Source organism: Oncorhynchus clarkii, chromosome 26, assembly GCF_045791955.1.
Source record: "Oncorhynchus clarkii lewisi isolate Uvic-CL-2024 chromosome 26, UVic_Ocla_1.0, whole genome shotgun sequence".
NCBI lineage: Eukaryota > Metazoa > Chordata > Actinopteri > Salmoniformes > Salmonidae > Oncorhynchus > Oncorhynchus clarkii.
The window spans coordinates 44,280,925-44,305,691 of NC_092172.1; the positions used below are offsets into that span (position 1 = coordinate 44,280,925).

A 24,767-nucleotide genomic window follows, 5' to 3' on the forward strand; every position below is an offset into this window, starting at 1 on the left:
GTATGACCCAGAAGGATAACGAGGGTTTAAACCATTTAAATGACCCAGAAGGATAACGAGGGTTTAAACCATTTAAATATGACCCAGAAGGATAACGAGGGTATAAACCGTTTAAATATGACCCAGAAGGATAACGAGGGTATAAACCATTTAAATATGACCCAGAAGGATAACGAGGGTATAAACCATTTAAATATGACCCAGAAGGATAACGAGGGTTTAAACCATTTAAATATGATCCAGAAGGATAACGAGGGTTTAAACCATTTAAATATGACCCAGAAGTATAACGCGGGTATAAACCATTTAAATATGACCCAGAAGTATAACGCGGGTATAGGGGAAGGGCGCAGGGGGGAGGGGTGCAGGGGGGAAGGGGCGCAGGGGGGAAGGGGCGCAGGGGGGAAGGGGCGCAGGGGCAAGGGGCGCGACCAAACAGATGTGGGACCATATCATAGCTGGATAGTTTTATTCTGTACAAAGTGTTTCAGTCTGATAAACATGGTACAACTCATCAAATCTGTGCTACTTCAACATATTTACAACTTCACTCATATACAAAAATACATTTATTTTGAACATTTGTCCTTTCTTTACACAGACACCCATCCAGGGGGAGACCGATAGGAAATCACCCACCAACCACGAGGCCTCCCATTGGACAGGGCAGCGGGTTTCCACCAATAAGAGGGAATTTAACATGGCTGTTCCCTTCTCTGTCACGCCACCCCCCTCAGATAACCACTACTGTCCTCCCCACCGTACTCACTCAGACTGCAGGACTTTAAAAGGTTTAGATATACAGTTAATATATGGTTATCACGTGATATGTAGCGGGAGGGACGCACTGAGAGGCAGTCCTGACAGACAACTCTGGACCTGGGGGGGCCAGTCCTGACAGACAACTCTGGACCTGGAGGGGCCAGTCCTGACAGACAGACAACTCTGGACCTGGGGGGGCCAGTCCTGACAGACAGACAACTCTGGACCTTGGGGGGGGGGGGCAGTCCTGACAGACAGACAACTCTGGACCTGGGGGGCCAGTCCTGACAGACAGACAGACAGACAGACAACTCTGGACCTGGGGGGGCCAGTCCTGACAGACAGACAACTCTGGACCTGGGGGGGCAGTCCTGACAGACAGACAACTCTGGACCTTGGGGGGGGGGGGGGGCAGTCCTGACAGACAGACAACTCTGGACCTTGGGGGGCAGTCCTGACAGACAGACAACTCTGGAGTTTTTGGTATCTTGTAGATATTGCACTATGAAAGAGAAGGGGAGAGCGGGATGGGGGGGGGGGCAGGGGATTGATTGTGCGTTAAACGGTACGCCCCTTCAGCGTGGGAGCGAGAGGCAGAGAACAGATCGGCACCAGAAGGGTGGAGCGAGAGACAGAGAACAGATCGGCACCAGAAGGGTGGAGCGAGAGGCAGAGAACAGGTCGGCACCAGAAGGGTGGAGCGAGAGGCCGAGAACAGATCGGCACCAGAAGGGTGGAGCGAGAGGCAGAGAACAGATCGGCACCAGAAGGATGGAGCGAGAGGCCGAGAACAGATCGGCACCAGAAGGGTGGAGCGAGAGGCAGAGAACAGATCGGCACCAGAAGGGTGGAGCGAGAGGAAGAGAACAGATCGGCACCAGAAGGGTGGAGCGAGAGGAAGAGAACAGATCGGCACCAGAAGGGTGGAGCGAGAGGCAGAGAACAGATCGGCACCAGAAGGGTGGAGCGAGAGGAAGAGAACAGATCGGCACCAGAAGGGTGGAGCGAGAGGCAGAGAACAGATCGGCACCAGAAGGATGGAGCGAGAGGCCGAGAACAGATCGGCACCAGAAGGATGGAGCGAGAGGCAGAGAACAGATCGGCACCAGAAGGATGGAGCGGGAGACAGAGAACAGATCGGCACCAGAAGGATGGAGCGGGAGACAGAGAACAGATCGGCACCAGAAGGGTGGAGCGAGAGACAGAGAACAGATCGGCACCAGAAGGGTGGAGCGAGAGACAGAGAACAGATCGGCACCAGAAGGATGGAGCGAGAGGTAGAGAACAGAGAACAGATCGGCACCAGAAGGATGGAGCGAGAGGCCGAGAACAGATCGGCACCAGAAGGGTGGAGCGAGAGGCTGAGAACAGATCGGCACCAGAAGGATGGAGCGAGAGGCAGAGAACAGATCGGCACCAGAAGGATGGAGCGAGAGGCAGAGAACAGATCGGCACCAGAAGGGTGGAGCGAGAGGCCGAGAACAGATCGGCACCAGAAGGATGGAGCGAGAAGCAGAGAACAGATCGGCACCAGAAGGATGGAGCGAGAGGCAGAGAACAGATCGGCACCAGAAGGGTGGAGCGAGAGGCCGAGAACAGATCGGCACCAGAAGGGTGGAGCGAGAGGCCGAGAACAGATCGGCACCAGAAGGGTGGAGCGAGAGGCCGAGAACAGATCGGCACCAGAAGGGTGGAGCGAGAGGCCGAGAACAGATCGGCACCAGAAGGGTGGAGCGAGAGGCCGAGAACAGATCGGCACCAGAAGGGTGGAGCGAGAGGCCGAGAACAAATCGGCACCAGAAGGGTGGAGCGAGAGGCCGAGAACAGATCGGCAACAGAAGGATGGAGCGAGAGACCGAGAACAGATCGGCACCAGAGGATGGAGCGAGAGGCCGAGAACAGATCGGCACCAGAAGGGTGGAGCGAGAGGCCGAGAACAGATCGGCACCAGAAGGGTGGAGCGAGAGGCAGAGAACAGATCGGCACCAGAAGGATGGAGCGAGAGACCGAGAACAGATCGGCACCAGAAGGGTGGAGCGAGAGAAAGGTTAAAGGGTCATCTCTGGAGAGTTCACCCTTCACTCAGACCCCTCTTCTTAGATCCTACATTCCTTCCTCTTCCTCATTTGCCCTGAAAGTTACTGAGCTCCATCTCATCTTTGCGTCGTCTCTGCTGGGCGAACAGAGAGCTGAAGGGGTACAGCTTCGCCTTGGCTGGGTATCTCTGTCCTGCTATATCCACCTCGTAATCTCCCCTGTTGATGAAGTCTGGGGTCACCGCGGCAGGGGAGCCGTCCAGGGAGGGCGGCGAGACAAAGCCCAGACACACGTGTCTCTCCAGGGTGTAGGAGTAGGCAGAGGAGGTGGTGGTACCACACAGCTCCCCATTCCTGAAGAGACAGAGAGAGAAAAAGACAGAGAGAGAAAGAGACAGACAGAGAAAGAGAGAGCGACAGAGAAAGAGAGAAAGAAACAGAGAAAGAGAGAGATAGACGAGATGACAGAGAGAGAGACGGAGAGAGAAAGAGAGAAAGCGAGAGAGCGACAGAGAGAGAGAGAAAGAGACGAGACAGAGAGCATTAGATGGTGAAAATAAAATATTATTGATCCTGTAACCCTCTGATAGCCTCTTCATCCAGACTGTGTGTGTAAGGCAGTTTAGGGGTTCAGAGGCTAGGGCAGTTTAGGGGTTCAGAGGCTAGGGCAGTTTAGGGGTTCAGAGGCTAGGGCAGTTTAGGGGTTTAGAGGCTAGGGCAGTTTAGGGGTTCAGAGGCTAGGGCAGTTTAGGGGTTTAGAGGCTAGGGCAGTTTAGGGGTTTAGAGGCTAGGGCAGTTCAGAGGCTAGGGAAGTTTAGGGGTTCAGAGGCTAGGGCCGTTTAGGGGTTCAGAGGCTAGGGCAGTTTAGGGGTTCAGAGGCCAGGGCAGTTTAGGGGTTTAGAGGCCAGGGCAGTTTAGGGGTTCAGAGGCTAGGGCAGTTTAGGGGTTTAGAGGCTAGGGCAGTTTAGGGGTTTAGAGGCTAGGGCAGTTTAGGGGTTTAGAGTCTAGGGCAGTTCAGAGGCTAGGGCAGTTCAGAGGCTAGGGCAGTTTAGGGGTTCAGAGGCTAGGGCAGTTCAGAGGCTAGGGCAGTTTAGGGGTTTAGAGGCTAGGGCAGTTTAGGGGTTTAGAGGCTAGGGCAGTTTAGGGGTTTAGAGGCCAGGGCAGTTTAGGGGTTCAGAGGCCAGGGCAGCGGACAGCTACTATTGTAGTGTCTGCTGAGCAGTTTAGGGGTTCAGAGGCTTGTCTAACCTGTAGATGGGTTCTCCCCACCAGGGCCACAGGTCCAGCTCTGTGTCATGATCCTCCAGGACCAACATGATGAAGCGACGGCTCACCCCCTCCTGACGCTGATGCAGCAGAGACGCTCGACCCAGGAAGTCTATGTCCTGGAGGAGGGGACAGAGAGGAGGAGGAGGAGGGGACAGAGAGAGGAGGAGGAGGGGACAGAGAGAGGAGGAGGAGGGGACAGAGAGAGGAGGGGACAGAGGAGAAGGAGGAGGGGACAGAGAGAGAAGGAGGAGGGGACAGAGAGAGAAGGAGGAGGGGACAGAGGGAGGAGGAGGGGACAGAGAGAGGAAGAGGAGGGGACAGAAGAGGAGGGGACAGAGAGAGGAGGATGGGGTACAGAGAGAGGAGGATGTGGTACAGAGAGGAGGAGGATGTGGTACAGAGAGGAGGAGGAGAGAGAGATTAGGATGGGGGATAGAGAGAAGAGGAGGGGATAAGACCAAACATCAACCAGACCTCATCAGTAACACAGTACAGGACTAAGGACCTGTTCAGACCAAACTAAATATTGGGGTCCGTGGGTCGTACCGTGTCAAACTTGACCCTGAACTCCCGTCCACACTCCAGGGGAGTGGTGAAAGGATCCAGGTCCTGACCCCAGAAGGCAAAGAACTTCTCTATACGGAGAGAACGCAGGGCGTAGTACCCAGCGTTACGGATCCCATACTTCTGGCCCACTGACATCACCTCGTTGTAGACATGGAGCGCATACTGGAGGAGACGAGGGGGAGAGAGGGAGAGAGGGAGAGAGAGGGGGAGAGAGAGAGAGAGGGGAGAGAGGGGAAAGAGAGGGGGAGAGAGAGAGAGAGAAGGGGAGAGGGAGAGAGAGAGAGAGAGGGAGAGAGAGAGAGAGAGAGAGAGAGGGGAGAGAGAGTGTTAAGGGAATTTTTATCAATGATGACTAATTATGTATACATTTCAATCAGGACTGACTAATCAGAATACTATTATGTTACTGTATATGTACTAATCAGAATACTATTATGTTACTGTATATGTACTAATCAGAATACTATTATGTTACTGTATATGTACTAATCAGAATACTATTATGTTACTGTATATGTACTAATCAGAATACTATTATGTTGCTGTATATGTACTAATCAGAATACTATTATGTTACTGTATATGTACTAATCAGAATACTATTATGTTACTGTATATGTACTAATCCGAATACTATTATGTTGCTGTATATGTACTAATCAGAATACTATTATGATACTGTATATGTACTAATCAGAATACTATTATGTTACTGTATATGTACTAATCAGAATACTATTATGTTACTGTATATGTACTAATCAGAATACTATTATGTTACTGTATATGTACTAATCCGAATACTATTATGTTACTGTATATGTACTAATCCGAATACTATTATGTTGCTGTATATGTATGAGTTTTCTTTCTTGATCCCAGTGCTGAATATAATGTGTGTAAATGTGGGCAAGAGTTAGAACAATGACTGTCTGTTCCTTGGTAGAAATGAATTAACGATATCTTCAGACTGGCTAGAATGCTTATCTACGCAAGAAGACCTTGGCTCATGACTTATATTAAATTGGTAGGGAGACGATGTGGGAAGGCTTGAGATACTGCCTTTGTACCAGGGTGGGAGAAGAGACGGGTTGGTACTGAAACTAATGACGTCATTTTCAGTTTATAACCTGTGGTAAACTGTATCGTGTTCAGTACTCTCGTGAATAAACTCTGCTGATTGACTTTAAGACTGGGCTCTGTCCATTATTATAGAATAAGGGTCTTACAAATCCTTATGAATTGACAGTGTTTAATTTTAATTGGGTATTAAAACATAGAGCAATTTAATTCCAGTAACAGAGAGAGAGAAGGGGAGAGAGAGAGAGAGAGAGGGGAGAGAGAGGGAGAGGGAGAGAGGGGGAGATGAGAGGGGAAAGAGAGAAGGGGAGAAAGAGAAGGGGAGAAAGAGAGGGGAAAGGGAGACAGAGGAGAAAGAGAGAGGGGGAGAGGAGAGAAATTGAGAGAGAGAGAAGGGGAGGGATAGAGAGAGAGAGGGAGGGAGGGAGGGAGGGAGGGAGGGAGGGAGGGAGGGGAGGGAGAGGGAGGTGGGAGGGAGAGAAGGAGAGAAAGAGAGAGAGAGAAGGGGAGGGATAGAGAGAGAGAGGGAGGGAGGGAGGGGAGAGAGAGGGAGGTGGGAGGGAGAGAAGGAGAGAAAGAGAGAGAGAAATGGAGAGAGGAGAGAAATGGAGAGAGAGAGAGGGAGGGAGGGGGAGAGAGAAAGAGAAGGAGAGAGAGAAGGAGAGAGAGAGAAGAGGAGAGAGAGAAGGAGAGAGAGAGAGAAGGAGAGAGAGAGAGAAGGAGAGAGAGAGAGAGAGAGAGAGAGAGAGAGAGAGAGAGAGAGAGAGAGAGAGAGAGAGAGAGAGAGAGAGAGAGAGAGAGAGAGAGAGAGAGAGAGAGAGAGAGAGAGAGGAGAGGAGAGGAGAGGAGAGGAGAGGAGAGGAGAGGAGAGGAGAGGAGAGGAGAGGAGAGGAGAGGAGAGGAGAGGAGAGGAGAGGAGAGGAGAGGAGAGGAGAGAAGAGAGAGAGAGAGAAGGAGAGAGAGAGAATGTATCAATAACACTGTGTGATAACAAAATGTCCCATCAAACACACATCTTATTTTACTGATGAAGCACATACAGCATGTGATTGTGTTCAGACACAAACCAGTTGTGTATATAGACTAGTAGTATATAACTAGTAGTATATAACCAGTAGTATATATAGACTAGTAGTATATAACTAGTAGGATATAACCAGTAGTATATATAGACTAGTAGTATATAACCAGTAGTATATATAGACTAGTAGTATATAACCAGTAGTGTATAGTAGACCAGTAGTGTAGTAGTATATATAGACTAGTAGTATATAACCAGTAGTGTATAGTAGACCAGTAGTGCATATAGACTAGTAGTATATACCCAGTAGTATATAACTAGTAGTGTAGAGTAGACCAGTAGTATATAACCAGTAGTATATAACCAGTAGTATATAACCAGTAGTATATAACCAGTAGTATATAACCAGTAGTGTAAAACCAGTAGTATATAACTAGTAATGTATAGTAGACTAGTAGTATATAACCAGTAGTATATAACCAGTAATATATAACTAGTAGTATATAACCAGTAGTATAAAACCAGTAGTGTATAGTAGACTAGTAGTATATAACCAGTAGTATATAACCAGTAATATATAACTAGTAGTATATAACCAGTAGTATATAACCAGTAGTATATAACCAGTAATATATAACTAGTAGTATATAACCAGTAGTATATAACCAGTAGTGTAAAACCAGTAGTATATAACTAGTAATGTATAGTAGACTAGTAGTATATAACCAGTAGTATATAACCAGTAGTATATAACCAGTAGTATATAACCAGTAGTATATAGTAGACCAGTAGTGTATAACCAGTAGTATAGAACCAGCAGTGTATAACCAGTAGTGTATAACCAGTCGTGTATAACCAGTCGTGTATAACCAGTCGTGTATAACCAGTCGTATATAACCAGTAGTATATAACCAGTAGTGTATAACTCGTAGTATATAACTCGTAGTATATAACTAGTAGTGTATAGTAGACTAGTAGTATATAACCAGTAGTGTATAACTAGTAGTGTATAACTAGTAGTGTATAGTAGACTAGTAGTATATAACCAGTAGTATATAACCAGTAGTGTATAACCAGTAGTGTATAGTAGTCTAGTAGTATATAGTAGACTAGTAGTATATAACCAGTAGTGTATAACCAGTAGTATATAGTAGACTAGTAGTATATAACCAGTAGTGTATAACCAGTAGTGTATAGTAGACTAGTAGTATATAACCAGTAGTGTATAACCAGTAGTGTAGTAGTATATAACCAGTAGTATATAACCAGTAGTGTATAGTAGACTAGTAGTATATAACCAGTAGTGTATAACCAGTAGTGTAGTAGTATATAGTAGACAAGTAGTATATAACCAGTAGTGTATAACCAGTAGTGTATAACCAGTAGTGTATAGTAGTATATAGTAGACTAGTAGTATATAACCAGTAGTGTATAACCAGTAGTGTATAGTAGTCTAGTAATATATAGTAGACTAGTAGTATATAACCAGTAGTATATAGTAGACAAGTAGTATATAACCAGTAGTGTATAACCAGTAGTGTATACAGACTAGTAGTATATAACCAGTAGTGTATAGTAGACTAGTAGTATATAACCAGTAGTGTATAACCAGTAGTGTACAGTAGACCAGTAGTATATAACCAGTAGTGTATAACCAGTAGTGTATAGTAGTCTAGTAGTATATAGTAGACTAGTAGAATATAACCAGCAGTGTACGGTAGTCTAGTAGTGTTTAACCAGTAGTGTATACTAGACCAGTAGTGTTTAACCAGTAGTATATAACCAGTAGTATATAACCAGTAGTGTAGAGTAGACCAGTAGTATATAACCAGTAGTGATAGTAGACTAGTAGTGTTTAACCAGTAGTGTATAGTAGACCAGTAGCGTTTAACCAGTAGTGTATAACCAGTAGTGTACAGTAGACCAGTAGTATATAACCAGTAGTATATAACCAGTAGTATATAACCAGTAGTGTACAGTAGACCAGTAGTATATAACCAGTAGTATATAACCAGTAGTGTATAACCAGTAGTGTATAATAGACTAGTAGTGTTTAACCAGTAGTGTAAAACCAGTAGTGTATAACCAGTAGTATATAACTAGTAGTGTATAGTAGACTAGTAGTATATAACCAGTAGTATATAACCAGTAATATATAACTAGTAGTATATAACCAGTAGTATAAAACCAGTAGTGTATAGTAGACCAGTAGTATATAACCAGTAGTATTTAGTAGACCAGTAGGGTATAACCAGTAGTATATAACCAGCAGTATAGAACCAGCAGTGTATAACCAGTAGTGTATAACCAGTCGTGTATAACCAGTCGTGTATAACCAGTCGTGTATAACCAGTCGTGTATAACCAGTCGTGTATAACCAGTCGTATATAACCAGTCGTATATAACCAGTAGTATATAACAAGTAGTATATAACAAGTAGTGTATAACTCGTAGCATATAACTCGTAGTGTATAACTAGTAGTGTATAGTAGACTAGTAGTATATAACCAGTAGTGTATAACTAGTAGTGTATAACTAGTAGTGTATAGTAGACTAGTAGTATATAACCAGCAGTATATAACCAGTAGTGTATAACCAGTAGTGTATAGTAGTCTAGTAATATATAGTAGACTAGTAGTATATAACCAGTAGTGTATAACCAGTAGTGTATAGTAGACTAGTAGTATATAACCAGTAGTGTATAACCAGTAGTGTAGTAGTATATAGTAGACAAGTAGTATATAACCAGTAGTGTATAACCAGTAGTGTACATAGACTAGTAGTATATAACCAGTAGTGTATAGTAGACTAGTAGTATATAACCAGTAGTGTATAACCAGTACTGTACAGTAGACCAGTAGTATATAACCAGTAGTGTATAACCAGTAGTGTATAGTAGTCTAGTAGTATATAGTAGACTAGTAGTATATAACCAGCAGTGTACGGTAGTCTAGTAGTGTTTAACCAGTAGTGTATAGTAGACCAGTAGTGTATAACCAGTAGTATATAACCAGTAGTATATAACCAGTAGTGTAGAGTAGACCAGTAGTATATAACCATTAGTATATAAACAGTAGTATAGAGTAGACCAGTAGTATAAAACCAGTAGTGATAGTAGACTAGTAGTGTTTAACCAGTAGTGTACAGTAGACCAGTAGTGTATAGTAGACTAGTAGTGTTTAACCAGTAGTGTATAACCAGTAGTGTACAGTAGACCAGTAGTATATAGTAGACCAGTAGTATATAACCAGTAGTATATAACCAGTAGTGTATAATAGACTAGTAGTGTTTAACCAGTAGTGTATAATAGACTAGTAGTGTTTAACCAGTAGTGTACAGTAGACCAGTAGTATATAACCAGTAGTATATAACCAGTAGTATATAACCAGTAGTGTACAGTAGACCAGTAGTATATAACCAGTAGTATATAACCAGTAGTATATAACCAGTAGTGTACAGTAGACCAGTAGTATATAACCAGTAGTATATAACCAGTAGTATATAATAGACTAGTAGTGTTTAACCAGTAGCGTTTAACCAGTAGTGTTTAACCAGTAGTGTAAAGTAGACCAGTAGTATATAATAGACTAGTAGTGTTTAACCAGTAGTGTAAAGTAGACCAGTAGTATATAACCAGTAGTATATAACCAGTAGTATATAACCAGTAGTATATAATAGACTAGTAGTGTTTAACCAGTAGTTTACAGTAGACTAGTAGTATATAACCAGTAGTGTACAGTAGACCAGTAGTATATAACCAGTAGTATATAACCAGTAGTGTATAATAGACTAGTAGTGTTTAACCAGTAGTATATAACCAGTAGTATATAACCAGTAGTGTATAGCCAGTGGTATATAACCAGTAGTATATAACCAGTAGTGTACAGTAGTATATAACCAGTAGTACATAACCAGTAGTATAGAGTAGTATATAGTATAGTGTATATCTCACCTCTATAGGTATGTAAACATGAAGCCCAGTTATCCTGTATAGTATATAACCAGTAGTATATAACCAGTAGTGTTTGGTGGGATATAACTAGTAGTATATAACTAGTAGTATATAACCAGTAGTATATAACTAGTAGTATATAACCAGTAGTATATAGTATAGTGTGTATCTCACCTCTATAGGTATGTAAAGCATGAAGCCCGGCTCTCCTGTATAGTATATAACCAGTAGTATATAACCAGTAGTGTATAGTAGTCTAGTAGTATATAACCAGTAGTATATATAGACTAGTAGTATATAACCAGTAGTATATAACTAGTAGTATATAACCAGTAGTATATAGTATAGTGTGTATCTCACCTCTATAGGTATGTAAAGCATGAAGCCCGGCTCTCCTGTATAGTATATAACCAGTAGTGTATAGTAGTCTAGTAGTATATAACCAGTAGTATATATAGACTAGTAGCATATAACCAGTAGTATATAACCAGTAGTGTATAACCAGTAGTGTATAACCAGTAGTATATAACCAGTAGTGTATAGTAGTCTAGTAGTATATAACCAGTAGTATATAACCAGTAGTATATAACCAGTAGTGTATAGTAGTCTAGTAGTATATAACCAGTAGTATATAACTAGTAGTATATAGTATAGTGTGTATCTCACCTCTATAGGTATGTAAAGCATGAAGCCTGGCTCTCCTGTATGGGTATATAACCAGCATATAACTAGTAGTATATAACCAGTAGTGTATAGTAGTCTAGTAGTATATAACTAGTAGTATATAACCAGTAGTACACTGCTCAAAAAAATAAAGGGAACACTTAAACAACACAATGTAACTCCAAGTCAATCACACTTCTGTGAAATCAAACTGTCCACTTAGGAAGCAACACTGATTGACAATACATTTCACATGCTGTTGTGCAAATGGAATAGACAACAGGTGGAAATATATAGGCAATTAGCAAGACACCCCCAATAAAGGAGTGGTTCTGCAGGTTGGGACCACAGACCACTTCTCAGTTCCTATGCTTCCTGGCTGATGTTTTGGTCACTTTTGAATGCTGGTGGTGCTTTCACTCTAGTGGTAGCATGAGACGGAGTCTACAACCCACACAAGTGGCTCAGGTAGTGCAGCTCATCCAGGATGGCACATCAATGCAAGCTGTTGCAAGAAGGTTTGCTGTGTCTGTCAGCGTAGTGTCCAGAGCATGGAGGCGCTACCAGGAGACAGGCCAGTACATCAGGAGACGTGGAGGAGGTCTTAGACAACCCAGCAGCAGGACCGCTACCTCTGCCTTTGTGCAAGGAGGAGCAGGAGGAGCACTGCCAGAGTCCTGCAAAATTACCTCCAGCAGGCCACAAATGTGCATGTGTCTGCTCAAACGGTCAGAAACAGACTCCATGAGGGTGGTATGAGGGCCCGACGTTCACAGGTTGGGGTTGTGCTTACAGCCCAACACCGTGCAGGACGTTTGGCATTTGCCAGAGAACACAAAGATTGGCAAATTCGCCACTGGCGCCCTGTGCTCTTCACAGATGAAAGCAGGTTCACACTGAGCACGTGACAGACGTGACAGTCTGGAGACGCCGTGGAGAACGTTCTGCTGCCTGCTACATCCTCCAGCATGACCGGTATGGGAGTGGGTCAGTCATGGTGTGGGGTGGCATTTCTTTGGGGGGCCGCACAGCCCTCCATGTGCGCGCCAGAGGTAGCATGACTGCCATTAGGTACCGAGATGAGATCCTCAGACCCCTTGTGAGACCATATGCTGGTGCGGTTGGCCCTGGGTTCCTCCTAATGCAAGACACTGCTAGACCTCATGTGGCTGGAGTGTGTCAGCAGTTCCTGCAAGAGGAAGGCATTGATGCTATGGACTGGCCCACCCGTTCCCCAGACCTGAATCCAATTGAGCACATCTGGGACATCATGTCTCGCTCCATGCTTTAGTCCAGGTCTGGGAGGAGATCCCTCAGGAGTCCATCCGCCACCTCATCAGGAGCATGCCCAGGCGTTGTAGGGAGGTCATACAGGCACGTGGAGGCCACACACACTACTGAGCCTCATTTTGACTTGTTTTAAGGACATTACATCAAAGTTGGATCAGCCTGTAGTGTGGTTTTCCACTTTAATTTTGAGTGTGACTCCAAATCCAGACATCCATGGGTTGATACATTTGATTTACATTGATAATTGTTGTGTGATTTTGATGTCAGCACATTCAACTATGTAAAGAAAAAAGTATTTAATAAGAATATTTGATTAATTCAGATCTAGGATGTGTTATTTTAGTGTTCCCTTTATTTTTTTGGGCAGTGTATATAGTATATCTCACCTCTATAGGTATGTAAAGCATGAAGCCCGGCTCTCCTGTATGGGTCATACTCATTACTCGGATCCCATTGGCGTAGCCCACACTCATTTCCTGTTGACACACACCAAAGGTCAGGACAACAACACACACAACCTTCGGCCTTGTGATGAGCCACGATAAACATAACATGACCGGGCTAAAACAGATTCCTCACCTTACAGAAGAGGGACGGGAAGTGTTCGGGAGTCATGGAGACATACGATAGTTCTCCTAGGACGTCCATCGCCCGCGGACCAATAAGATTCAGCGCTGTAGAAGGGAGGCCGGGGGTGGGGAAAGGGTTCAGAACAGAAATGCATTGTGGGGAACTGAGGGGAAGATCGAGGTTCTGCAGCGATAGTTCTCACCGGTGTACTTCCAGCTGACGTCCTCTAGGTGGAGCTGTGGGTCGTCGGGCATGTGCTTCTTCAACCACGACCAGCAGTGGACCTGCTGATCTGTAGGAGAGATGATGAAGAAGCTACAGAGACAGAGACAGAGAGAGAGAGAAAGGGAGAGATGGAGAGAGAAAGGGAGAGATGGAGAGAGAGAGAGAGAGAAAGAGAGAGAGAGAGAGAGAAAGAGAGACAGAGAGAGAGAGAGAGAGACAGAGAGAGACAGAGAGAGACAGAGAGAGACAGAGAGAGACAGAGAGAGACAGAGAGAGACAGAGAGGGACAGAGAGGGACAGAGAGAGAGAGACAGAGAGAGAGAGAGATGGAGAGAGAAAGGGAGAGAGGAAAACATTTAGATGAGGAACTAACCCGTCGCTCCTATGTGACCCTCGTCCCTCAACAGACAGTGGAGACGAATGTGGAGCTGTCTGACATAAGACAAGGTGGTTCAGTCTCTATCCTGTTCATTTAGAGGACATTCACACGAGTTAGCCCCCAGGTGGAGTTAGCCCCCAGGTGGAGTTAGCCCCCAGGTGGAGTTAGCCCCCAGGTGGAGTTTTCCCCCAGGTGGAGTTTGCCCCCAGGTGGAGTTATGAACAGCTGGCTAAGCTCTCACCTGTTCTTCTGGACTCTGACCACGCTGCAGTGGTTCTTCTTAATGGCTAAACTCTCACCTGTTCTTCTTAATGGCTAAACTCTCACCTGTTCTTCTGGACTCTGACCACGCTGCAGTGGTTCTTCTTAATGGCTAAACTCTCACCTGTTCTTCTTAATGGCTAAACTCTCACCTGTTCTTCTTAATGGCTAAACTCTCACCTGTTCTTCTTAATGGCTAAGCTCTCACCTGTTCTTCTAATGGCTAAGCTCTCACCTGTTCTTCTTAATGGCTAAACTCTCACCTGTTCTTCTTAATGGCTAAACTCTCACCTGTTCTTCTTAATGGCTAAACTCACCTGTTCTTCTTAATGGCTAAACTCTCACCTGTTCTTCTTAATGGCTAAACTCTCACCTGTTCTTCTTAAATGGCTAAACTCTCACCTGTTCTTCTTAAATGGCTAAACTCTCACCTGTTCTTCTTAATGGCTAAACTCTCACCTGTTCTTCTTAATGGCTAAACTCTCACCTGTTCTTCTTAATGGCTAAACTCTCACCTGTTCTTCTTAATGGCTAAACTATCACCTGTTCTTCTGGACTCTGACCACGCTGCAGTGGTTCTTCTTAATGGCTAAACTCTCACCTGTTCTTCTTAATGGCTAAACTCTCACCTGTTCTTCTTAATGGCTAAACTCTCACCTGTTCTTCTTGACTCTGACCACGCTGCAGTGGTTCTTCTTAATGGCTAAACTCTCACCTGTTCTTCTTAATGGCTAAACTCTCACCTGTTCTTCTTAATGGCTAAACTCTCACCTGTTCTTCTTGACTCTGACCACGCTGCAGTCGTTCTCATATCCGCCCCTCTCGTTCAGCATGCCCGTATGAACGATGTGACCCACTGGCACATCGAGGTCATTGGCACACAGGTGCTGCAGCAACGCCAACGCCTGGTCATCTGTAGACTGGCACAGAAAGAAAAGTAGTGACCTAGGGTGGTCTAACCATGGAGATAATGTCATTCACATTATAGCTGTGATCGAGGGTGGTCTAGTCAGAGATAATGTCATTCACATTATAGCTGTGACCGAGGGTGGTCTAACCATGGAGATAATGTCATTCACATTATAGCTGTGACCTAGGGTGGTCTAACCATGGAGATAATGTCATTCACATTATAGCTGTGACCGAGGGTGGTCTAACCATGGAGATAATGTCATTCACATTATAGCTGTGACCGAGGGTGGTCTAACCATGGAGATAATGTCATTCACATTATAGCTGTGACCGAGGGTGGTCTAACCATGGAGATAATGTCATTCACATTATAGCTGTGACCTAGGGTGGTCTAACCATGGAGATAATGTCCTTCACATTATAGCTGTGACCGAGGGTGGTCTAACCATGGAGATCATGTCATTCACATTATAGCTGTGACCGAGGGTGGTCTAACCATGGAGATAATGTCATTCACATTATAGCTGTGACCGAGGGTGGTCTAACCATGGAGATAATGTCCTTCACATTATAGCTGTGACCGAGGGTGGTCTAACCATGGAGATAATGTCATTCACATTATAGCTGTGACCGAGGGTGGTCTAACCATGGAGATCATGTCATTCACATTATAGCTGTGACCGAGGGTGGTCTAACCATGGAGATAATGTCATTCACATTATAGCTGTGACCGAGGGTGGTCTAACCATGGAGATAATGTCCTTCACATTATAGCTGTGACCGAGGGTGGTCTAACCATGGAGATAATGTCATTCACATTATAGCTGTGACCGAGGGTGGTCTAACCATGGAGATAATGTCATTCACATTATAGCTGTGACCTAGGGTGGTCTAACCATGGAGATAATGTCATTCACATTATAGCTGTGACCGAGGGTGGTCTAACCATGGAGATAATGTCATTCACATTATAGCTGTGACCGAGGGTGGTCTAACCATGGAGATAATGTCATTCACATTATAGCTGTGACCGAGGGTGGTCTAACCATGGAGATAATGTCATTCACATTATAGCTGTGACCGAGGGTGGTCTAACCATGGAGATAATGTCATTCACATTATAGCTGTGACCTAGGGTGGTCTAACCATGGAGATAATGTCATTCACATTATAGCTGTGACCGAGGGTGGTCTAACCATGGAGATAATGTCATTCACATTATAGCTGTGACCTAGGGTGGTCTAACCATGGAGATAATGTCATTCACATTATAGCTGTGACCGAGGGTGGTCTAACCATGGAGATAATGTCATTCACATTATAGCTGTGACCTAGGGTGGTCTAACCATGGAGATAATGTCATTCACATTATAGCTGTGACCGAGGGTGGTCTAACCATGGAGATAATGTCATTCACATTATAGCTGTGACCGAGGGTGGTCTGGCCATAGAGATAATGTACTTCACATTATAGCTGTGACCGAGGCTGGTCTAACCATGGAGATAATGTCATTCACATTATATCTGTGACCGAGGGTGGTCTGGCCATAGAGATACTGTAATTCACATTATAGCTGTGCCCTAGGGTGGTCCAGCCATAGAGATAATGTAATTCACATTATAGCTGTGACCGAGGGTGGTCCAGCCATAGAGATAATGTAATTCAAATTATAGCTGTGACCGAGGGTGGTCCAGCCATAGAGATAATGTAATTCACATTATAGCTGTGACCTAGGGTGGTCTAGTCAGAGATAATGTAATTAACATTATAGCTGTGACCTAGGGTGGTCCAGCCATAGAGACAATGTAATTCACATTATAGCTGTGACCGAGGGTGGTCCAGCCATAGAGATAATGTAATTCACATTATAGCTCTGACCGAGGGTGGTCTAGTCAGAGATAATGTCATTCACATTATAGCTGTGACCGAGGCTGGTCTAACCATGGAGATAATGTCATTCACATTATATCTGTGACCGAGGGTGGTCTGGCCATAGAGATACTGTAATTCACATTATAGCTGTGACCTAGGGTGGTCTAGTCAGAGATAATGTCATTCACATTATAGCTGTGCCCTAGGGTGGTCCAGCCATAGAGATAATGTTATTCACATTATAGCTGTGACCTAGGCTGGTCTAGTCAAAGATAATGTAATTCACATTATAGCGGTGACCTAGGGTGGTCCAGCCATAGAGATAATGTAATTCACATTATAGCTGTGACCGAGGGTGGTCCAGCCATAGAGATAATGTAATTCACATTATAGCTGTGACCGAGGGTGGTCCAGCCATAGAGATAATGTAATTCACATTATAGCTGTGACCTAGGGTGTTCTAGTCAGAGATAATGTAATTCACATTATAGCTGTGACCTAGGGTGGTCCAGCCATAGAGATAATGTAATTCACATTATAGCTCTGACCGAGGGTGGTCCAGCCATAGAGATAATGTAATTCACATTATAGCTGTGACCTAGGGTGGTCCAGCCATAGAGATAATGCAATTCACATTATAGCTGTGACCTAGGGTGGTCTAACCATAGAGATAATGTAATTCACATTATAGCTGTGACCTAGGGTGGTTTAACCATAGAGATAATGTCATTCACATTATAGCTGTGACCTAGGGTGGTTTAACCATAGAGATAATGTCATTCACATTATAGCTGTGACCGAGGGTGGTTTAACCATAGAGATAATGTCATTCACATTATAGCTGTGACCGAGGGTGGTTTAACCATAGAGATAATGTCATTCACATTATAGCTGTGACCTAGAGTGGTTTAACCATAGAGATAATGTCATTCACATTATAGCTGTGACCGAGGGTGGTCCAGCCATAGAGATAATGTCATTCACATTATAGCTGTGACCTAGAGTGGTTTAACCATGGAGATAACATTCCTTTTTCTATTTCATTCTGTGGGTCCAGGGGTCAGATGATACCTCACTTCCCCTCCTTTTCAGGGGTCAGATGATACCCAACTTCCCCTCCTCTCCCGCTCCTTTTCAGGGGTCAGCCACCTACAGCTTCCATCATAGGAGGAAGTTGATACCTCACTTCCCCTCCTCTCCCTCTCCTTTTCAGGGGTCAGCCACCTACAGCTTCCATCATAGGAGGAAGTTGATACCTCACTTCCCCTCCTCTCCCTCTCCTTTTCAGGGGTCAGCCACCTACAGCTTCCATCATAGGAGGAAGTTGATACCTCACTTCCCCTCCTCTCCCTCTCCTTTCCAGGGGTCAGATGATACCTCACTTCCCCTCCTCTCCCTCTCCTTTTCAGGGGTCAGCCACCTAGAGCTTCCATCATAGGAGGAAGTTGATACCTCACTTCCCCTCCTCTCCCTCTCCTTTTCAGGGGTCAGATGATACCTCACTTCCCCTCCTCTCCCTCTCCTTTTCAGGGGTCAGCCACCTACAGTTTCCATCATAGGAGGAAGTTGATACCTCACTTCGCCTCCTCTCCCTCTCCTTTCCAGGGGTCAGATGATACCTCACTTCCCCTCCTCTCCCTCTCCTTTTCAGGGGTCAGCCACCTACAGTTTCCATCATAGGAGGAAGTTGATACCTCACTTCCCCTCCTCTCCCTCTCCTTTTCAGGGGTCAGCCACCTAGAGCTTCCATCATAGGAGGAAGTTGATACCTCACTTCCCCTCCTCTCCCTTCCCTCTCCTTTCCAGGGGTCACTCACAGTGAGCTCAAACTTGGTGAAGGAGGACATGTCGATGACACAGACGGCCTCCTTGCAGCATTTCACCTCCGCCCCCACGATGTCAAACCAGTCAGGCTTATAGAACGTCTTACTGGCATCCAGGGACAGCAGGTCTGAGAACAGATGATAGAATTGTTTAACTAACAGACAGACACAGGTCTGAGAACAGATGATAGAACTGTTTAACTAAACAGACAGACACAGAGCTAAGAGACAGCAGGTCTGAGAACAGAGGAACATGGTTTAGCTCTGATAGACAGAAGCATTGGGAAATTGTGGTGTGTGGGGTGGGGGTGTGTGTGGTGTGTGTGGTGTGAGGTGGGGTGTGTGTGTGGGGTGGGGTGTGTGTGTGGGGTGTGGGGGTGGGGTGTGTGTGTGTGGGGTGTGTGTGGTCTGCCTCACCCTTCCCTGCAGGGATGAAGTACTTGGCCCTCTCAAAGCCGTGTTTCTCCATCCATCTGGCTCCCTGTGTGTCCAGACGGTCGTACAGGGGAGAAGTCCTCAGCTGCCGGCCCGTCTGGAAGTCCCAACGAGGAACCTTTAGGTTATACAGCAGGGCTGGTGAGAGACAGACAGTCAGAAACCGAGAGAGAGAGAGACAGACAGACAGAAACCGAGAGAGAGAGCAGGACAGACAGTCAGACACAGAGAGAGAGGGACAGTCAGGCAGACACAGAGAGAGAGGGACAGTCAGGCAGAGAGAGGGACAGTCAGGCAGAGAGAGGGACAGTCAGGCAGAGAGAGGGACAGTCAGGCAGAGAGAGGGACAGTCAGGCAGAGAGAGGGACAGTCAGGCAGAGAGAGGGACAGTCAGGCAGAGAGAGGGACAGTCAGGCAGAGAGAGGGACAGTCAGGCAGAGAGAGGGACAGTCAGGCAGAGAGAGGGACAGTCAGGCAGAGAGAGGGACAGTCAGGCAGACATTACTAACAGAGAGTGTGATTGTGTTTGCTCTGGTCAGGACTCACGCATGACCTCCATGACCCTGTGTCGGAGGAAGGTTCGGCTGCTCTGAAGGTTGCCGAAGCGTTTGATGTCCAGAGGCCAGACGTTAGCCGTGGGGTAACCATACGTCATCCACTCTGCCAGGTACCTGACGACAGAACACACTGCTTTGATCCAGTTCATTTAGCCCACCACTATACACTAACCCTGCACTGTAACCTCTAACCTCTAACCCTGACAGACAGGACAGTCGTAACCTCTAACCCTGACAGACAGGACAGTCGTAACCTCTAACCCTGACAGACAGGACAGTCGTAACCTCTAACCCTGACAGACAGGACAGACGTTAGCCATGGGGTAACCATACGTCATCCACTCTGCCAGGTACCTGACGACAGAACACACTGCTTTGATCCAGTTCATTTAGCCCACCACTATACACTAACCCTGCACTGTAACCTCTAACCTCTAACCCTGACAGACAGGACAGTCGTAACCTCTAACCCTGACAGACAGGACAGTCGTAACCTCTAACCCTGACAGACAGGACAGTCGTAACCTCTAACCCTGACAGACAGGACAGTCGTAACCTCTAACCCTGACAGACAGGACAGTCGTAACCTCTAACCCTGACAGACAGGACAGTCGTAACCTCTAACCCTGACAGACAGGACAGTGGAGTGATAAGTATGTAAGTCAATCATCAAACATTACTCCACTCCTACATGAACCAGATTAGGGTGGTCACGATACTACGTGAACCAGATTGGTGTGGTCACGATACTACATGAACCAGATTAGGGTTGTCACGATACGACGTGACCCAGATTAGGGTGGTCGCGATACGACGTGACCCAGACTAGGGTGGTCGCGATACGACGTGACCCAGATTAGGGTGGTGGCGATACTACGTGAACCAGAGGTGTTCCCTCTTCCCTGGTGGTTGAACCTCAATCACAGGTTGATTTTCTGTGTTTTCTGGTGTTGTTACGATACTACGTGAACCAGAGGTGTTCCCTCTTCCCTGGTGGTTGAACCTCAATCGAAGGTTGATTTTCTGTCTTGTGAACAAAACAATGTAAATAGCCAAGAAACACAAGGACAGATTCCCCCTTTACTAAACTTGGTTTCAGGTAAATTAGACCAATTTTTATGCCTGTGCACAGCGCTTCTAAAACAATCTTTCACACAGCCCAGTGTCGCAGCAGGAAGTAGAATAGGCTACATAGGATTCAAACATAATGAGGTTCATCCACCAACTACTAAACAAAACGTCAGATACTTTGAAAACTGACCAGACCAGACCTGAGCACCCGCCAGCTCACACTGTGGAGACCTGAGCACCCGACACTGTGGAGACCTGAGCACCCGCCAGCTCACACTGTGGAGACCTGAGCACCCGCCAGCTCACACTGTGGAGACCTGAGCACCCGACACTGTGGAGACCTGAGCACCCGCCAGCTCACGCTGTGGAGACCTGAGCCCCCGCCAGCTCACGCTGTGGAGACCTGACCACCCGCCAGCTCACGCTGTGGAGACCTGACCACCCGACACCGTGGAGACCTGACCACCCGACACCGTGGAGACCTGACCACCCGACACCGTGGAGACCTGACCACCCGACACCGTGGAGACCTGACCACCCGACACCGTGGAGACCTGACCACCCGACACCGTGGAGACCTGACCACCCGACACCGTGGAGACCTGACCACCCGACACCGTGGAGACCTGACCACCCGACACTGTGGAGACCTGACCACCCGACACCGTGGAGACCTGACCACCCGACACTGTGGAGACCTGACCACCCGACACCGTGGAGACCTGACCACCCGACACTGTGGAGACCTGACCACCCGACACCGTGGAGACCTGACCACCCGACACTGTGGAGACCTGACCACCCGACACTGTGGAGACCTGACCACCCGACACCGTGGAGACCTGACCACCCGACACCGTGGAGACCTGACCACCCGACACCATGGAGACCTGAAAGACGTCTTGCACGCCAAAATCTACCCGCATTTGGCATACTCAGTCTACCATACTCAGTCTACCATACTCAGTCTACCATACTCAGTCTACCATACTCAGTCTACCATACTCAGTCTACCATACTCCGTCTACCATACTCCGTCTACCATACTCAGTCTACCATACTCAGTCTACCATACTCAGTCTACCATACTCAGTCTACCATACTCAGTCTACCATACTCAGTCTACCATACTCCGTGGGGAGAACATGAACCAGAGTAATATTAGGTTCGATACTCAGTCGACGATACTCAGTCAATCCACGGGGAGAACATGAACCAGACTAATATTAGGTTGGTTGTAACATCAGGACTGTTTTCATCAACAAATTTAGTCCTTAAATGTTCATGTTTTGTTTGCTTGCCATCATAAATGTACTGGAAATGTCCTGTCGTTCTCACGTTCAACCCTAAAGTAGAGGTACTGGAAATGTCCTGTCGTTCTCACGTTCAACCCTAAAGTAGATGTACTGGAAATGTCCTGTTGTTCTCACGTTCAACCCTAAAGTAGATGTACTGGAAATGTCCTGTCGTTCTCACGTTCAACCCTAAAGTAGATGTACTGGAAATGTCCTGTCGTTCTCACGTTCAACCCTAAAGTAGATGTACTGGAAATGTCCTGTCGTTCTCACGTTCAACCCTAAAGTAGATGTACTGGAAATGTCCTGTTGTTCTCACGTTCAACCCTAAAGTAGATGTACTGGAAATGTCCTGTTGTTCTCACGTTCAACCCTAAAGTAGATGTTCTGGAAATGTCCTGTCGTTCTCACTTTCAACCCTAAAGTAGATGTACTGGAAATGTCCTGTTGTTCTCACGTTCAACCCTAAAGTAGATGTACTGGAAATGTCCTGTTGTTCTCACGTTCAACCCTAAAGTAGATGTACTGGAAATGTCCTGTCGTTCTCACGTTCAACCCTAAAGTAGATGTACTGGAAATGTCCTGTCGTTCTCACGTTCAACCCTAAAGTAGATGTTCTGGAAATGTCCTGTCGTTCTCACTTTCAACCCTAAAGTAGATGTACTGGAAATGTCCTGTCGTTCTCACGTTCAACCCTAAAGTAGATGTACTGGAAATGTCCTGTTGTTCTCACTCTCAACCCTAAAGTAGATGTACTGGAAATGTCCTGTCGTTCTCACGTTCAACCCTAAAGTAGATGTACTGGAAATGTCCTGTCGTTCTCACGTTCAACCCTAAAGTAGATGTTCTGGAAATGTCCTGTCGTTCTCACTTTCAACCCTAAAGTAGATGTACTGGAAATGTCCTGTCGTTCTCACGTTCAACCCTAAAGTAGATGTACTGGAAATGTCCTGTCGTTCTCACGTTCAACCCTAAAGTAGATGTACTGGAAATGTCCTGTTGTTCTCACGTTCAACCCTAAAGTAGATGTACTGGAAATGTCCTGTTGTTCTCACGTTCAACCCTAAAGTAGAGGTACTGGAAATGTCCTGTTGTTCTCACGTTCAACCCTAAAGTAGAGGTACTGGAAATGTCCTGTTGTTCTCACGTTCAACCCTAAAGTAGATGTACTGGAAATGTCCTGTCGTTCTCACTCTCAACCCTAAAGTAGATGTACTGGAAATGTCCTGTCGTTCTCACGTTCAACCCTAAAGTAGATGTACTGGAAATGTCCTGTCGTTCTCACGTTCAACCCTAAAGTAGATGTACTGGAAATGTCCTGTCGTTCAACCCTAAAGTAGATGTACTGGAAATGTCCTGTCGTTCTCACTCTCAACCCTAAAGTAGATGTACTGGAAATGTCCTATCCTTACTTTCCTGCTCCGCCAGCGAAGGCCAGGCCAGAGGCGTTCATTCCAGCCAGGACGAAGTAGCCGTGCACCCCCGGTGTCTCCCCCATCAGACAGCGCATGTCTGGGGTGAATGACTCAGGACAGTTGACCAGCTGCTGGATCTCACACACCTCTAGTTCTGGCATCCTCCTCAACAGGGCTGACAGCATGGGTTCTACAGGGAGGAGGGAGGGGGTAAGAGAGGGGGTAAGAGAGGGGGTTAGGTAGAGACACTATGGACCGGTCAGTTACTATGGTATATAACCACCTCACATAAACACAGTATATAACCAGTATGGGTTCGATTCCCACTGGGGACAACCCATACTGTCTCAGTTGGTAAGAGTGTGTGCCAACATCATGGGTTCGATTCCCACTGGGGCCAACCCATACTGTCTCAGTTGGTGAGAGTGTGCGCCAACATCATGGGTTCGATTCCCACTGGGGACAACCCATTTTAAAATGTATGCACTCACAGCACAAAGTCGCTATGGAAAACAAAACTAAATGGACTCCGTGTTTTACAGTAGCCGTGGCAACATAAACAAAATAGGGTGCCATTATAGAAAAATCACCCCGTCTCTTACCGAAGTGGTCCCAGTCCTCCTGCATGGTCTGGATCTCCAGCTGGTTACGTCCCTCGGTGAAGATGGGTTTAGGGTTCTTCTCAAATCCACCAGACAGGACCCCTCCCTGCCACGCTCTCACATAGATCCTCCCGTCCATATCCATCACCACTAGAGAGAACACACAGAGATACACAGTTACAACACAGTCTAACCCTGACCCTAACCACCAGACAGGACAGAGTTCAGGCCAGCGGAGGCTCCTCAGAGGAGGAAGGGGAGGACCATCCTCCTCAGTGAATTTCATAAACATTTAAATAGTAAAACATTAAAAAGGTTATCCCATTTAGATAAAACTACACAAAAAAAATTTGCATGTTACCAAATCATTGATTAAAACACACCGTTTTGCAATGAAGGTCAAAGTAGCCTCAGCAGCAACATAGTGTAGCCGGAGGACAGCTAGTTTCCGTCCTCCTCTGGGCACATCGACTTCAAAACAAAACCTAGGAGGCTCATGGTTCTCACCCCCTTCCATAGACTTACACAGTAATTACGACAACTTCCGGAGGACGTTCTCCAACCTATGGATGTTACATTGAACTGGGTGAATATGAATGACAGTAACCTAAACCTGTCACTGTTACATTGAACTGGGTGAATATGAATGACAGTAACCTAAACCTGTCACTGTTACATTGAACTGGGTGAATGGAATATGAATGACAGT

General features: G+C 45.9%; 1 protein-coding gene across 2 annotated transcripts in view; it reads right to left on the reverse strand.

The window, feature by feature from the left end:
* Positions 1-452: 452 nt before the first annotated feature.
* LOC139384993 (pyruvate dehydrogenase phosphatase regulatory subunit, mitochondrial-like) overlaps positions 453-24,767 on the reverse strand; it is a 35,849-nt gene continuing 11,534 nt past the window's right edge. For both annotated transcript variants that reach the window (XM_071129955.1, XM_071129956.1), the window contains 12 exons: positions 24,059-24,208; positions 23,454-23,646; positions 19,665-19,789; positions 19,101-19,256; positions 18,678-18,811; positions 14,847-14,995; positions 13,413-13,525; positions 13,220-13,314; positions 13,027-13,116; positions 4,614-4,796; positions 4,047-4,183; positions 453-3,152 (listed from right to left, as the gene is read on the reverse strand). In XM_071129955.1, the coding sequence (XP_070986056.1) occupies positions 2,885-3,152; positions 4,047-4,183; positions 4,614-4,796; positions 13,027-13,116; positions 13,220-13,314; positions 13,413-13,525; positions 14,847-14,995; positions 18,678-18,811; positions 19,101-19,256; positions 19,665-19,789; positions 23,454-23,646; positions 24,059-24,208 (1,793 nt within the window). In that variant the 3' untranslated portion in view covers positions 453-2,884. The remainder of the gene's footprint in view (positions 3,153-4,046; positions 4,184-4,613; positions 4,797-13,026; positions 13,117-13,219; positions 13,315-13,412; positions 13,526-14,846; positions 14,996-18,677; positions 18,812-19,100; positions 19,257-19,664; positions 19,790-23,453; positions 23,647-24,058; positions 24,209-24,767) is intronic.